This window comes from Bufo gargarizans, chromosome 2 (genome assembly GCF_014858855.1).
Source record: "Bufo gargarizans isolate SCDJY-AF-19 chromosome 2, ASM1485885v1, whole genome shotgun sequence".
NCBI classification, from domain to species: domain Eukaryota; kingdom Metazoa; phylum Chordata; class Amphibia; order Anura; family Bufonidae; genus Bufo; species Bufo gargarizans.
Genome location: NC_058081.1, coordinates 298,969,455 through 298,982,957, shown reverse-complemented (window position 1 = coordinate 298,982,957; position 13,503 = coordinate 298,969,455). Strand labels below are relative to the sequence as shown.

The 13,503-nt window shown below is 41.1% G+C and overlaps 1 protein-coding gene across 3 annotated transcripts in view; it reads right to left on the bottom strand.

The window, feature by feature from the left end:
• CAPS2 (calcyphosine 2) overlaps positions 1-13,503 on the bottom strand; it is a 138,611-nt gene that overhangs the window by 69,159 nt on the left and 55,949 nt on the right. For all 3 annotated transcript variants that reach the window (XM_044280430.1, XM_044280431.1, XM_044280432.1), the window contains 2 exons: positions 10,919-10,986; positions 7,879-7,992 (listed from right to left, as the gene is read on the bottom strand). In XM_044280430.1, the coding sequence (XP_044136365.1) occupies positions 7,879-7,992; positions 10,919-10,986 (182 nt within the window). The remainder of the gene's footprint in view (positions 1-7,878; positions 7,993-10,918; positions 10,987-13,503) is intronic.

The following is a 13,503-nucleotide window of genomic DNA, read 5'->3' as shown; positions in this document are numbered from 1 at the left end:
CATGTGAATTTTTTATAGAGCAGATTGTTACAGAAAGGGCAGCACCTAATATGCATACTTTTTTCTTATTTATTTAAGTTTTACACAATAATAGCATTTTTAAACAAAACAAAAGATGTTTTAGTCTCTCCATAGCTTTTTTATTTTTTGACAGATTGTCTTAGTTAAGGCCTCATTTTTTGCAGGATGAGGTGACGTTTTGATTGCTACTATTTTGGGGGGGCATACGCCGTTTTGATCGCTTGGTGTTGCACTTTATGTGATGCTAGGTGACAAAAAATGTTTTTTTTGGAACTGTTTTTATTAAAACATTTTATGGTGTTTACCTGTGGGGTTAGGTTATGTGATATTTTTAGACAGCTGGTTTTTACAGATGCAGCGATACCCAATATGTCTACTTTTTTTTATTTATTTCACTTTAACACAATAATAGCAGTTTTGAAGAAAAAAAAAACATATTTTAGTGTCTCCATTGTCTAAGAGTCATATTTTTATTTTATTTTTTGACTCTCTTAGGTAGAGTCTCATTTTTTGCGGGATGAGGTTACTGTTTGATTGGTACTATTTTGGGGGGCACACGCCTTTCCGATCGCTTGGTGTTGCAATTTTTGTGATGTAAGGTGACAAAAAAAAGCTTTTTTTGTCACTCTTCTTATTTTTTTTTTTTACGGTGTTCACCTGCAGGGTTAGGTCATGTGATATTTTTATAGAGCTTGTTGTTACGGACATGGCGATACCTAATATGTATACTTTTATTTATTTATTTATTTCACGTTAACACAATAATAGCATTTTTTAAACAAAAAAAATGATGTTTTAATGTCTCCATGATCTGAGAGCTATAGTTTTTTTTTTTTTAGCGATTTTCTTATGTAGGGGCAAATTTTTTTTTCGAAATGAGGGGACGGTTTTATTGGTACCAATTTGTGGGACATACGCCTTTTTGGAGTTGGGACTTTTTGGGATGTAAGGTGACAAAAATGTCATTTTTTTTTTTACACAGATTGTTTTATTTATGGTGTTTATCGGACGGGTGGATCATGTGATATATTTATAGAGCCGGTCGTTACGGACGGGGCATTATCAAATATGTCTATTTTTATTTTTTTCTATTTTTAAGATTTTTTTTTCATTACTTAATTGGGAATTATAATTTTTTTACATGTGAAACCTTTTTTTTAATTTTTTGAAAACACTTTATTGTTTTATTTTTTTATTTTAAACTTTGAGTCCCCCATTTACCTTCACTTTTCTTATTTTCACCGTTGATTTCTCCTGTAACTGGGGCTGATATAGTAGCCCCAGTTACAGGGAAATGCACCCCCCAGAGAGGCTGTACAGCAGAATACAATGCTGTACATCCTCAGTGCAGGGCTGATCGAGGTCTGTGGAAGACCCAACAGCTCCTGCACTCTCCTGGTCCCGGCGGTCACCAGGCCGAGACAGGAAGCTGTGTATACAGCGATCTAGAAGGCAGGGACACCTGGGAACGGTCCCTGCCTTCTTTCTGGGTTGCCCTGCTGTCACCGACAGTGGGCCTCCCGCTCGGCAGCTGCACGATTAGCGTGCAGCAACTACGATCTCTGAATGGATGTTCCAGTACATACATTCAGAGATAAACATCCACCCATAGGACTTTTATATCCTATGGGCGGATGTAAAGTGGTTAAAGGGCTTCTGTCACCCCACTAAAGTGATTTTTTTTTTTTTTGGGCTAGTGAAATTAGTTATATTGCGATATATGACAATATAATTGTGTTACTTACTTTGATCCAGCAGTTTCTGCAAAAAACGAAGTTTTATAATATGTAAATGCGGTCTCTACCAGCAAGTAGGGCGGCTACTTGCTGGTAGCTGCTGCAGAAATCCGCCCCCTCGTCGTGTTGATTGACAGGGCCAGCCGGGATCTCCTCCTCCAGCCAGCCCTGTCGGCATTTCAAAAATCGTGCGCCTCTGTTGATTCGGCGCAGGCGCTCTGAGATGAGGAGGCTCGTCTCCTCAGCACTCCCTCAGTGCGCCTGCGCCGATGACGTCTTCTATTTTGGTGATGTCATCGGCGCAGGCGCACTGAGGGACTTCGTTTTTTGCAGAAACTGCTGGATCAAAGTAAGTAACACAATTATATTGTCATATATCGCAATATAACTAATTTCACTAGCCCAAAAAAAAAAAAAAATGTCACTTTAGTGGGGTGCCAGAAGCCCTTTAAATATTTCTTTAGATTTTTTATTTTTACAAGTGATAACTGGAAAAAAAGCACCCAATGTTTTGTTATACAATATCCCATATGTGGTCATAAATGGCACACTGCAGGGTTCAGAAGTGAAAGAGCACCACATGGTTTGAGGCCCTATGTGGTCAGTTACGCAACTAGTGGCTCTGGGATGAAATAATAAAAGGAAATCCTGTGAACCCATTTTGGAATCTGCGCCCCTAAAAGTATTGAAAGGTGGAGTTACCATTTTGATGTCACAGCTATTTTGCATAAAATTATGAGCAGCAGACCGTGCAAAATGAAAATTGCAATTTTTCCACTGAAACTGCATTTTAGTGCCCAATGCTGTGCCCAGCTGGTGCCAATTGAGACTCATAATACACTTCTTAAATTCATAGGTGGGTTCTACTGGGCATGGAAATGACATAAACGTTTACTTAAGGCGCTGCATAGGCACATGACAGGGCTCATAGAGGAAGGAGCGCCTTTTGGAGTATGGATTTTGCTGGAATGGTCATTGGGTGCTATATCACATTTACAGATCCCCTTAACTACCCGTACAGTGGAAACCCCCTATAGGTGACCATATATTGAAAGATGGAGTGAGCATTGTGACACCACAGGTATTTTGCAGAAATAAACGAGAAGGGGACTGTGCAAAATGAAAACTGCAAGCTTTCCACAGATATATTTCAGTGCAAAGGATGTTGTGCCCAGCTTTTGCTATCTAAGACACGTCATACTATTTAAATTGTTAGGCGGATTCTACTTGGTATGGAAATACCATAAATGTGAACATAAACTGCTGTTTGGGTACACTGCATGGTTCAGAGGGAAAAGACCACCTTTTTACTTTTGCCACGCAGATTTTGATGGAATTGGTTTACAGGTGCCATGTTGCTTTCAATCAGCATCTGGAGTACCACTACAGCTATTTTCTGAGAACCATATGTTTTTTTATTTTTCTCTCGGCAAAGCTGTGTGAGGGCTTATTTTTTGTGGAATAAGTTGCCATTAATATTTTGGGGTACATACTGTATGACTTTTTGATCTCTTTTTATTTCATTTTTTGGGAAGGAGGATAAAGGAAGAACAATGTTAACTTTATTGTGCTGGTCAGTACGATTAAAGAGATACCAAATATATATATATATATATATATATCAGCAAAAAAAAATGATGTTTTTGTATCTCCATTTTCTGGGAGCCATTTTTTTTCACATTTTTCTAGCTATGGTCTTGTGTGAGGGTGCCTTTTTTTCTAGGATTAGTTGATATTTTCATTGGTACAATTTTAGAGTACATGAGATTTTTTGAATGCTTGATATGTTTTTTGGGAGGAGAGGTGATAAACAAATGGGTGTTTTGGCATATTTTGTTAAGGGATTCATCTGATGTGTTAGAGCATGTGATATTTTTATACAGCAGGTTGTTACGGGTACAGCAATATGAAATATGTCTTTTTTTATTCTGTTCAGCTTTATACCATAAAAGCATTTTTGGAACTAGAAAAAAAATCACGTTTATGTGTTATTTTTTGAGAATCATTATTTTTTTTTCTGGAGTTGGTCTTTTGGGAGGGCTTGTTTTTTGTGGGATCATGTGACTTTTTGATATTTTTTGGGACGGCAAGGTAACAAAAAAAATAGCTATTCTGGTGCCGTTTTTATATTTTTTTTTATGGCATTCAACTGAAGAAGTAGATCACATAATATTTTTATAGAGCGGTCATTATGGAAAGAAGTCTATTTTTGTTTTATATTTTTCAGTTTTCTTTTTACCATGATAAATGGCTTGATGGGGGGGACATGTAACATAACTTTTTTTTTAATTCCTGATTTCTCATGTAACTGGGGCTGACATAGTAGCCCTAGTTACAGGGTAAATACCCCCCCCCCCCCCCCCCCAGAGAGGTGGTACAGCGCTATACAGAGTTGTACAACCTAATTGCAACCTAAATGCAGAGCTGATCTGGGTCAGCTTGGCCTTACATTGATTTGATCATCGAATCAGGGGTATGGACATTTTTCCAAAGTGTCCCAGGAGCTGTCTTTTAACAGGATGACCCCAGGCCACATGTTGCTCCTGTTCCTGGGAGCAGCCTGCATGGCTTAAATGTGCTACTATGGTCTGCAGTGTCTCTTGGCCTTGTCTCCTATCGAGCACATCTGGTTCATCATTGGTCAGCAAATGCAAAGGGAACTGTCAGCAGCAGATCTTGATGATTTGCATGCCAAAGAACATTCAGTATAGCAGAACATTTCTCATTAATAACCTCATTGATAGCATGCCAAGGCAAGTAAGTGGGTGTGTTTCTGTGCATGGAGCTCATACTCGCTACTGAACAAATTTATCATTCACATATCTATTGAGCCTGTAATTTCCATAATTCCATGACCTTTCATTCTTGGTGTTGCGATCGCAATGTTGAGGGGTTTATATAGAAATACATACAGTATATAAAGAAAGCCCCCATTAGGGCAGTAGAGATTGTATTGTTGTCAGGGGCCATTGCTTAACAGGGGACCCCCGCCGATCAGCTGTTTTGAGAAGTGGGTGCTGCAGCCTTCTTGCAGATTACACAGCTCCATACATTGTATAGCGGCTGTGCTTGGTATCACACTTGGCCCTACTGAAGTGAATGGGGCTGAGTGCGTTACCAAGCAAAGCTGTTATACATTGTACGGCGTTGAGCTTGGTAAGCACGGAGAATGCCTCAGTGCACACAGGTGCGCCAGTGCCTTCTCAAACAGCTGATCGGCGGGGTCCCGGGTACTTCCGGAAAACCCCTTTAATGATGGGCAGACCTGTCCACCCAGGCTCCAGCCGCTTCCTTCATCAACCATAGTGAAAAAAACATTACATTGCCACACTTTCAAAATATCTCCCATAGCTACTTCATTTCCTCCTGCCAACCAACTTTACTGGCTGCATGTCACAATGCAGCCCGGCCACTGCGGCTGTGCCATTCCGGGCTCGACTGCGAAGTCTTCCAGGTGGCAGTTCTACAACCAACAACCAGCACCTAAGCCACCTCTTTCCATCAAACCTTGCTGCGTTTGGCTACTAGACTGTGCACTCCACAGGTGTTAGGTTGTCTGTTTAAGTAAAAGTATGCCTGCCTATATATATATATATATATATATATCATGTAGATTGTAAGCCCTCACGGGCAGGGCCCTCTCTCCTTCTGTACCAGTTTGTAACTCATCTTGTTATGATTAGTGCAACTGTCTGTATTATGTATGTGCAACCCTTATCATATGTACAGCGCTATGGAATGAATGGCGCTTTAATAACAAATAATAATAATATATATTTATATATATGTATGGCTGTGAAATGCATAATAAAAGCATTACTCATGTGTGTTAGACCTGTGTGTCAGTACTGTATGTATATGTCAGTATGTATATATTAAAGCACACGTTTTGTGTGTCAGTATGTATGTAAAAAAGTGCACATATGTGTGTAAAATATGGCGCTGTGAACATAGGTAAAAGTGAATCTGTGTGTGCGTAAGTAAGTAAAAGTGTAAATATGTATGTATAAAAAATAATTTAGATGCTTGGTACATATTTACTAGATCTGTAACTTAGGATTGATGTTTTTATGTGTATCCAGGTATACAACATGCTGGTTTTAATGGATCCATTTTTAGATACATTTTTCTTCTGGAACTGTATCTAGGTAGTTATTTGGTTCTGATTTATAGTAAGCTTGGTTTTAGAATTGTATCTGCACAGTAAGCTTGGTTTTAGAATTGTATCTGCACAGTAAGCTTGGTTTTAGAATTGTATCTGCACAGTAAACTTGGTTTTAGAAGTGTATCTGGACAGTAAGCTTGGTTTTAGAATTGTATCTGCACAGTAAGCTTGGTTTTAGAATTGTATCTGGACAGTAAGCTTGGTTTTAGAATTGTATCTGCACAGTAAGCTTGGTTTTAGAATTGTATCTGGACAGTAAGCTTGGTTTTAGAATTGTATCTGCACAGTAAACTTGGTTTTAGAATTGTATCTGCACAGTAAGCTTGGTTTTAGAAGTGTATCTGCACAGTAAGCTTGGTTTTAGAAGTGTATCTGCACAGTAAGCTTGGTTTTAGAATTGTATCTGCACAGTAAGCTTGGTTTTAGAATTGTATCTGCACAGTAAGCTTGGTTTTAGAAGTGTATCTGCACAGTAAGCTTGGTTTTAGAAGTGTATCTGCACAGTAAGCTTGGTTTTAGAATTGTATCTGGACAGTAAGCTTGGTTTTAGAATTGTATCTGCACAGTAAGCTTGGTTTTAGAAGTGTATCTGCACAGTAAGCTTGGTTTTAGAAGTGTATCTGCACAGTAAGCTTGGTTTTAGAAGTGTATCTGCACAGTAAGCTTGGTTTTAGAATTGTATCTGCACAGTAAGCTTGGTTTTAGAAGTGTATCTGCACAGTAAGCTTGGTTTTAGAAGTGTATCTGCACAGTAAGCTTGGTTTTAGAAGTGTATCTGCACAGTAAGCTTGGTTTTAGAATTGTATCTGCACAGTAAGCTTGGTTTTAGAAGTGTATCTGCACAGTAAGCTTGGTTTTAGAAGTGTATCTGCACAGTAAGCTTGGTTTTAGAAGTGTATCTGCACAGTAAGCTTGGTTTTAGAATTGTATCTGCACAGTAAGCTTGGTTTTAGAAGTGTATCTGCACAGTAAGCTTGGTTTTAGAAGTGTATCTGCACAGTAAGCTTGGTTTTAGAATTGTATCTGCACAGTTAAGCTTGGTTTTAGAAGTGTATCTGCACAGTAAGCTTGGTTTTAGAAGTGTATCTGCACAGTAAGCTTGGTTTTAGAAGTGTATCTGCACAGTAAGCTTGGTTTTAGAAGTGTATCTGCACAGTAAGCTTGGTTTTAGAAGTGTATCTGCACAGTAAGCTTGGTTTTAGAAGTGTATATGCACAGTAAGCTTGGTTTTAGAAGTGTATCTGCACAGTAAGCTTGGTTTTAGAAGTGTATCTGCACAGTAAGCTTGGTTTTAGAAGTGTATCTGCACAGTAAGCTTGGTTTTAGAATTGTATCTGCACAGTAAGCTTGGTTTTAGAATTGTATCTGCACAGTAAGCTTGGTTTTAGAAGTGTATCTGCACAGTAAGCTTGGTTCTAGAAGTGTATCTGCACAGTAAGCTTGGTTTTAGACGTGTATCTGGACAGTAAGCTTGGTTTTAGCATTGTATCTGCACAGTAAGCTTGGTTTTAGAAGTGTATCTGCACAGTAAGCTTGGTTCTAGACGTGTATCTGTGTAGCAAGCTTGGTTTTGGTGGCATACTTATGTAGTAAGTAAGGTTCTGGTATAGCATCAAAACAGTACAAATAACTCTGATAATGTAAGCTTGCTTCTTGTACTATATCTATCTAGTAAGTTTGGTTCTGTTGCTGTCTCCATGCAGTAAGCTTGGTTTTGTTACCATATTTATGCAGAAAGCTTAGTTCTGGCACCATACCCATGCTTCTGGTACTGTATTGCTGTGATTTTGTGAAACACTCTTTATCAGAGGTGGCCAGGTGGCTCACTAAGTGCCCAGCCCACCAGGAATCTGCCCAGTAGGGCAGCCTGCCAGTCCAGGTCTGATTGCAGGTAGCTAATAAGTGGAATCATGTCTCTAACAAAGTACATATCTAAACCAAAGAGTGGTACAGTACTTGGTTTCGTGTAACGTTCTCTTCCTGAAGCGGAGAGGAGCAGATGTCAGGTCTTGCTGAGGATTATTCAGAAAGGACGCGTTTACGTTTTGTTCTGGGTCACTAATAACGGCCCTAGAAAAACAACAGCACATACGTACTTTCAGCTAGAAAAGCAAAATGCAAACATTGACATTCTCCTAATTAGAAAGGACTGGCATTAAAAACAATCAAACTATTAGCTGAATACACAAACTTTACAAAGGAGGCTGCTTGCTGTGTTCAGCTATAATTGCTTGCTCATGTCACTAGCTCATTAATCTCCAGAATTGGATTTTTTGCATTGTGGATCTGTTTTTCATTTTATTCATTCCTTTAATTGCACATGGAGGAGCTATACCACATTATCCCATCTTAGAATCAACAAGCAGCTCCCCCATCTCTATCTGACAATGTTTCTCAAGGTCATGAATACATTGGGCAATTTTACACCTTGAAGAGTAGCTGTCACCTCTCCAGACACCTCTGTTTTAGTAACTACCTGAATTCCCCATGTAATAACTATTCAGCAGCATCTATTTTTATGACTTTATGTTGTGCCATTGCTCCATTAGGCTACTTTCACATCTGCGTTTTTGCTGGATCTGGCAGGGATCAGCAAAAACGCTTTTGTTCTGAACGTATACGGTTGTATTATCTCTAAAATGACCATTAAAACCATCAACGGGCGCTGGATCCATTTTCTTTTGTGTCTGAGAAAACAGATCCCGCACCATTGACTTGCATTGTGTTTCATGCCGTATCCGTCTTCATCGGTATCCCATGAGGCACACAAAAATGCTGCTTGCACCATTTTTCTGTCCGCGATCGGAACACATTGCAACGGAACGGAAAGCATACTGGTGCACTCCATTTCGTTCAGTTTTGTCCCCATTGACAATAAATGGGGACAAAACTGAAGCATTTTCCTCTGGTTTTGAGATCCTATCACGGATCTCAATACCGGAAAGGAAAGCGCATAAGAAGCCTTAATCCTACTACAAGCAGTCTGCAATAAAGGTCCATTTGGCCGGGTATTATCATTGAGGATATATGCCCCTTCAATGTCTGACAATAGCAGCGCTGACAGGATAACGCAGACTGTGCAGGGACATCCCCCAACCAAACCGGTAACTCCCAGCAGGACCTTTATTCTAGAAGTTCCAGAATTGGAATTAGATGGGAACGCTGTGTCATCACAACTGACTTGTCAGGGGAGGGTAACAATTTAAATGCAGTTAAAATCTGGTCACTTTCCAAACCACAAAAGGGATTTGATCCTTCGGTTCTGCCAAATGTTAGGCTCTGGTTACACTGATTCATTTTGCTATGTACGTCATTGCCCTACAATGTAAGTTGTTTTTTCCACCAGTTATAACAACACAGCGGACTTCTATACCTGTTGGAAAGGAAACGAATGTTTTTTTTAGGGGGAAAAACTCCAATTCCAGATGTTAGGTGAAAGTGGTAAGAATTATGGAATGCAACACACACACACATGTTTTTTGCTAGAGAATGGAGACACCGGAGGCAGCGTGGCAAACCGGAGCGGTGGAAGCGGGTAAGTATGAATCCTTAGCTTAGTGGTGCAGGCTACTGGCACTTAGTAAAATGTCCTTAGTACCGGAAAACCCCTTCAAAGCCCCCTTTACACATACTTATATGGGAACAAAAACATTCATTTTTGCATATTACATGCATTGTTATAGCCTTTTTACTTAAAATGTGTGAATTGCATTCATTTTTCCCCCTATAGAGAAGAGGATGGAAAAATGCCTGCAAAAATGTCATTGCTACCACATGCTGCATTTAAAAAAATACACTATAGATACAAATAAACGCACCCCAATTGAAAAAAAGGCAAGTAGCGAAAAAACACGAGTGTACTGCATTCCATAATTCTTCTCACTTCCTGCTAACATCTGCTCCGTGGGCGTCACTTTTTCCCGGCTATTAGACATATGCTTTGAGCCACAGCTGTAGAGAAGTGCGTAACATGGCCCTCTCGGCTCTATGGGACAAACGCGGACACAGAAAGGATCTAAGGCTGGGTTTACATGTTGAGGTTTTATGATGCCTCACGGGTCTTCTGTTACCTATCTGTCATCGTCCACAGACAAGGTCACGTGCGCCACTGTAGCCAATAATGGACCACAGAGGTGTCATCATGTCACATCACTGCTGCAGCCAGTCATGGGATGCAGCAGGGTACGTGAGGCCATCAGTGCAGACGTTAACAGACAGGGACTGAAAGACCACTGAAGAGAAGCAGGAAGCCAGGGAGCAGGAACGAAGCAATGGGGAGCAGGTCAGCATTCATTTATCAAGTATTCCAGGCTGGAGAGAAAAAAAAAAAAAAAACGTTTACCACCTAACTGTTTTGCCCAAGTCCAGCTCGGGCAGTGGGAAAAGTAGCTAATTGGAGGCGGGAGGGCTGCTTTAGATGCTGCTATCTCCTGAATGCAACTGGTCTTGTTTGAAAGCTGACATTCCAGGCTTTCATACAAAGTCCAGCAACAGAGGAGAAATCACTGTTAGAAATCGAGTCGGGAATGATCGCGGTAAAACCTGTTTTTACTTTCACTATCAGCTGCATTCACAGCATCCCGATTTCTATCATTGATATCTTCCCCTGGTCTGAACATATTGCTGTCATTCTGGTATTCTATGAAAGCTTGGAATTTCAGCTTTCAAACAAGACAGTTGCATCTATCTAGCTGCTACCATTCGGGAGATAGCAGCATCTAAAGCAGCGCTCCCCCTCCTTCTTGAAAAAGACCACACAGGTCGAAATGTCGCATTTTTGCTGGTGAATAAACCTTTGGAATTTCAAGGCTGGAGAGTGCTGCGGTTTTCTTTACAAGTGCACCCCCTCCAGTTAGCTACTTTTCCCACTGCTGGAGCTGGACTAGGGCAAAACAGTTAGGTGGTTAAAGATGTACTGGAATAAACGTATAGGGAACTGTTCAGATGAGTTAACATATTTGCTATGATACAGCACTTCTGAAAGAAACGTTAATACCTAGAAAGATGGTCTATCATAACTTGCTCTACAACAGATTGCTTCCTCCTCTCTGCAGCCAGGTCCTCCTGCAACAAGAAAAAACAAAAACATTCAATTAGCAGAAAGTAGGATAATCAGGTTGTGGAGCATCACAAGACAGGGCTGAGATTTACAAGTGACATGGGGATTTCATTCTGCTACTCCATGGAAGCTCTGTGCTTCCAAGGCTTCTGCCAGACACCCGTCATGAGCAAAGAATCCAGGCATATCCTAAAGCAGCTGAAATGTCAGCAACATCTCCAATTAAACTCAAAATCACACAGTAAAAAAACCACGCTAAATCCCTTCAGCATTTGGACATCTACAGCACATTGCTTAGCAGTGCATAAAAGTGCACGTACACGAAGCAAAACCAAGCAGTGCCGTCTGTTATTGCACCTTCCAGCACTGAAGAATCCCCTTATGAAGTCTGTACGGCAGGCACGTTCTTACATAATACGGACAAAAGTGATTTATTAGCACCAAAATAGCAAAGGATAAGGTTAACCTGACATTTTCTCAGAGTTATTATTGTGTAAAGGTTACATACAGTATGGTCCAAGGTGGACATGCAGCATAAACAACCTGGATCCTGATGTCCATTTTGATGTATCGCTATTAAAGGGAGATTCCTCAATAATGTTTTTTCACAAATGCTGTTTTTTGGAAAAACACGACTGAAGTTTTTGATGTTTTTCAGCCAGAGTCAGAGGTGGATTCAACAGGAATGGAAAATATAAAGGATGGACTTCTAATTCTCCTTCCTGTTGGATACACTTCTGGCTTTGGCCCAAAAACTGCAGTGTTTTTTCCAAAAAACGCTGTGTAGGAAACCACCCTAAAAGCAATCATATCAATCCTGAGCCCAGAATATTCACATTTTATCAATGCCACCTTACCATTATTCTTGCCATATAAACATCCAGATTATTATTTGAAATGAATGCATCATTGCAGATGTTTAATGGGGTGATCCCATTTCAGATATTGATAACATATATTTCCAAAAATATCCAAGGAGAGGCTCAGCTATTTCAGGCAGTCCTATAGCGGTGAATGGAGACTTAGCTGCGCTTGTGTGGTAGCTCATCATTCACCGCTATGGGACTTGAGAAGATAGTTGCACTTGCTCGGCTATTTTTCTAAACTCCCACAGCAGTGAATGGAGAGCAAGCCACGCATGGGCAGTGTGCTCTACTTCACTTCAGAGGTGGGCCCCGCACCTATCTGACATTGATGACATATCCTAGTGATGTGTCATCAAGGTTGGTCTGAGATGGGAATACCCCTTTAAAGCGGTTGTCCGGGTTCAGAGCTGAACCCGGACATATCCCCATTTTCACCCCGGCAGCCCCCCTGACAGGAGCATCTGAGAAGTTCATGCTCCGATGTTCTCCTTTGCCCTGCGCTAAATCGCGCAGGGCAAAGGCATTTTTTGGAGATCCGGTGATGTACTATGTGTACTGTGTCTAGTGTGTAATGTTGGAATGTGTGTAATGTTGGAATGCATTTGACATGTTTCCATTAAGATCCTGTTCTTAAAAAGAGGTTGTCCCATGAAAAATATTCTACAGTTTTTCAAACCAGCATGGACAAGCCTACTGAGCCTCTAGGGGGCGCTTACTGCACTGAACTAATAAATTCATACACTAAGGCCTCAGGCACACGACCGTTGTGTGCATCCGTGTTCCGTTTTCCGTGATTTTCTGCGGACCCTTTGACTTTCAATGGGTCCATTGAAAACTTGGAAAATGCACCGTTGTTCATTCGCATCCATGACCCGTTTTTCCTGTCCGTCAAAAAAATATGACCTGTCCTTTTTTTTTTGACGGACAACGCTTCGCGGACCCATTCAAGTCAATGGGTCCGTGAAAAAACACGGATGCATACAAGATTGTCATCCGCGTCCGTGATCCGTGTCCGTAGGCTACTTTCACACAGACGGATCGCATCTTTTTCAGAGCTGAGTTTTCACTTCGGGAAAACTCAGATCCGACAGTATATTCTAACACAGAGGCGTTCCCATAGTGATGGGGACACTTCAAGTTAGAATATACTAAGAACTGTGTACATGACTGCCCCCTGCTGCCTGGCAGCATCCGATCTCTTACAGGGGGCTGTGATCCGCACAATTAACCCCTCAGGTGCCGCACCTGAGGGGTTAATTGTGCGTATCATAGCCCCCTGTAAGAGATCAGGTGCTGCCAGGCAGAAGGGGGCAGACCCCCCTCCCTCCCTTCCCAGTTTTAAATTCATTGGTGGCCAGTGCGGCCCCCCTCCCTCCTTCACCTGTATTACATTCATTGGTGGCCAGTGCGGCCTCCCCACTCCCTATGGCCCCAGTTGTGCCCCCATCTTTATTTTATGGCCCCAGTTGTGCCCCCATACATATATTATGGCCCCAGTTCTGCCCCCATCTTTATATTATGGCCCCAGTTGTGCCCTCATACATATACTATGACCCCAGATGTGTCCCTATACATATATTACGGTCCCAGTTGTGCCCCCAGACATATACGATGGCCCCAGTTGTGCCCCCATAGATATATTATGGCCCCAGTTGG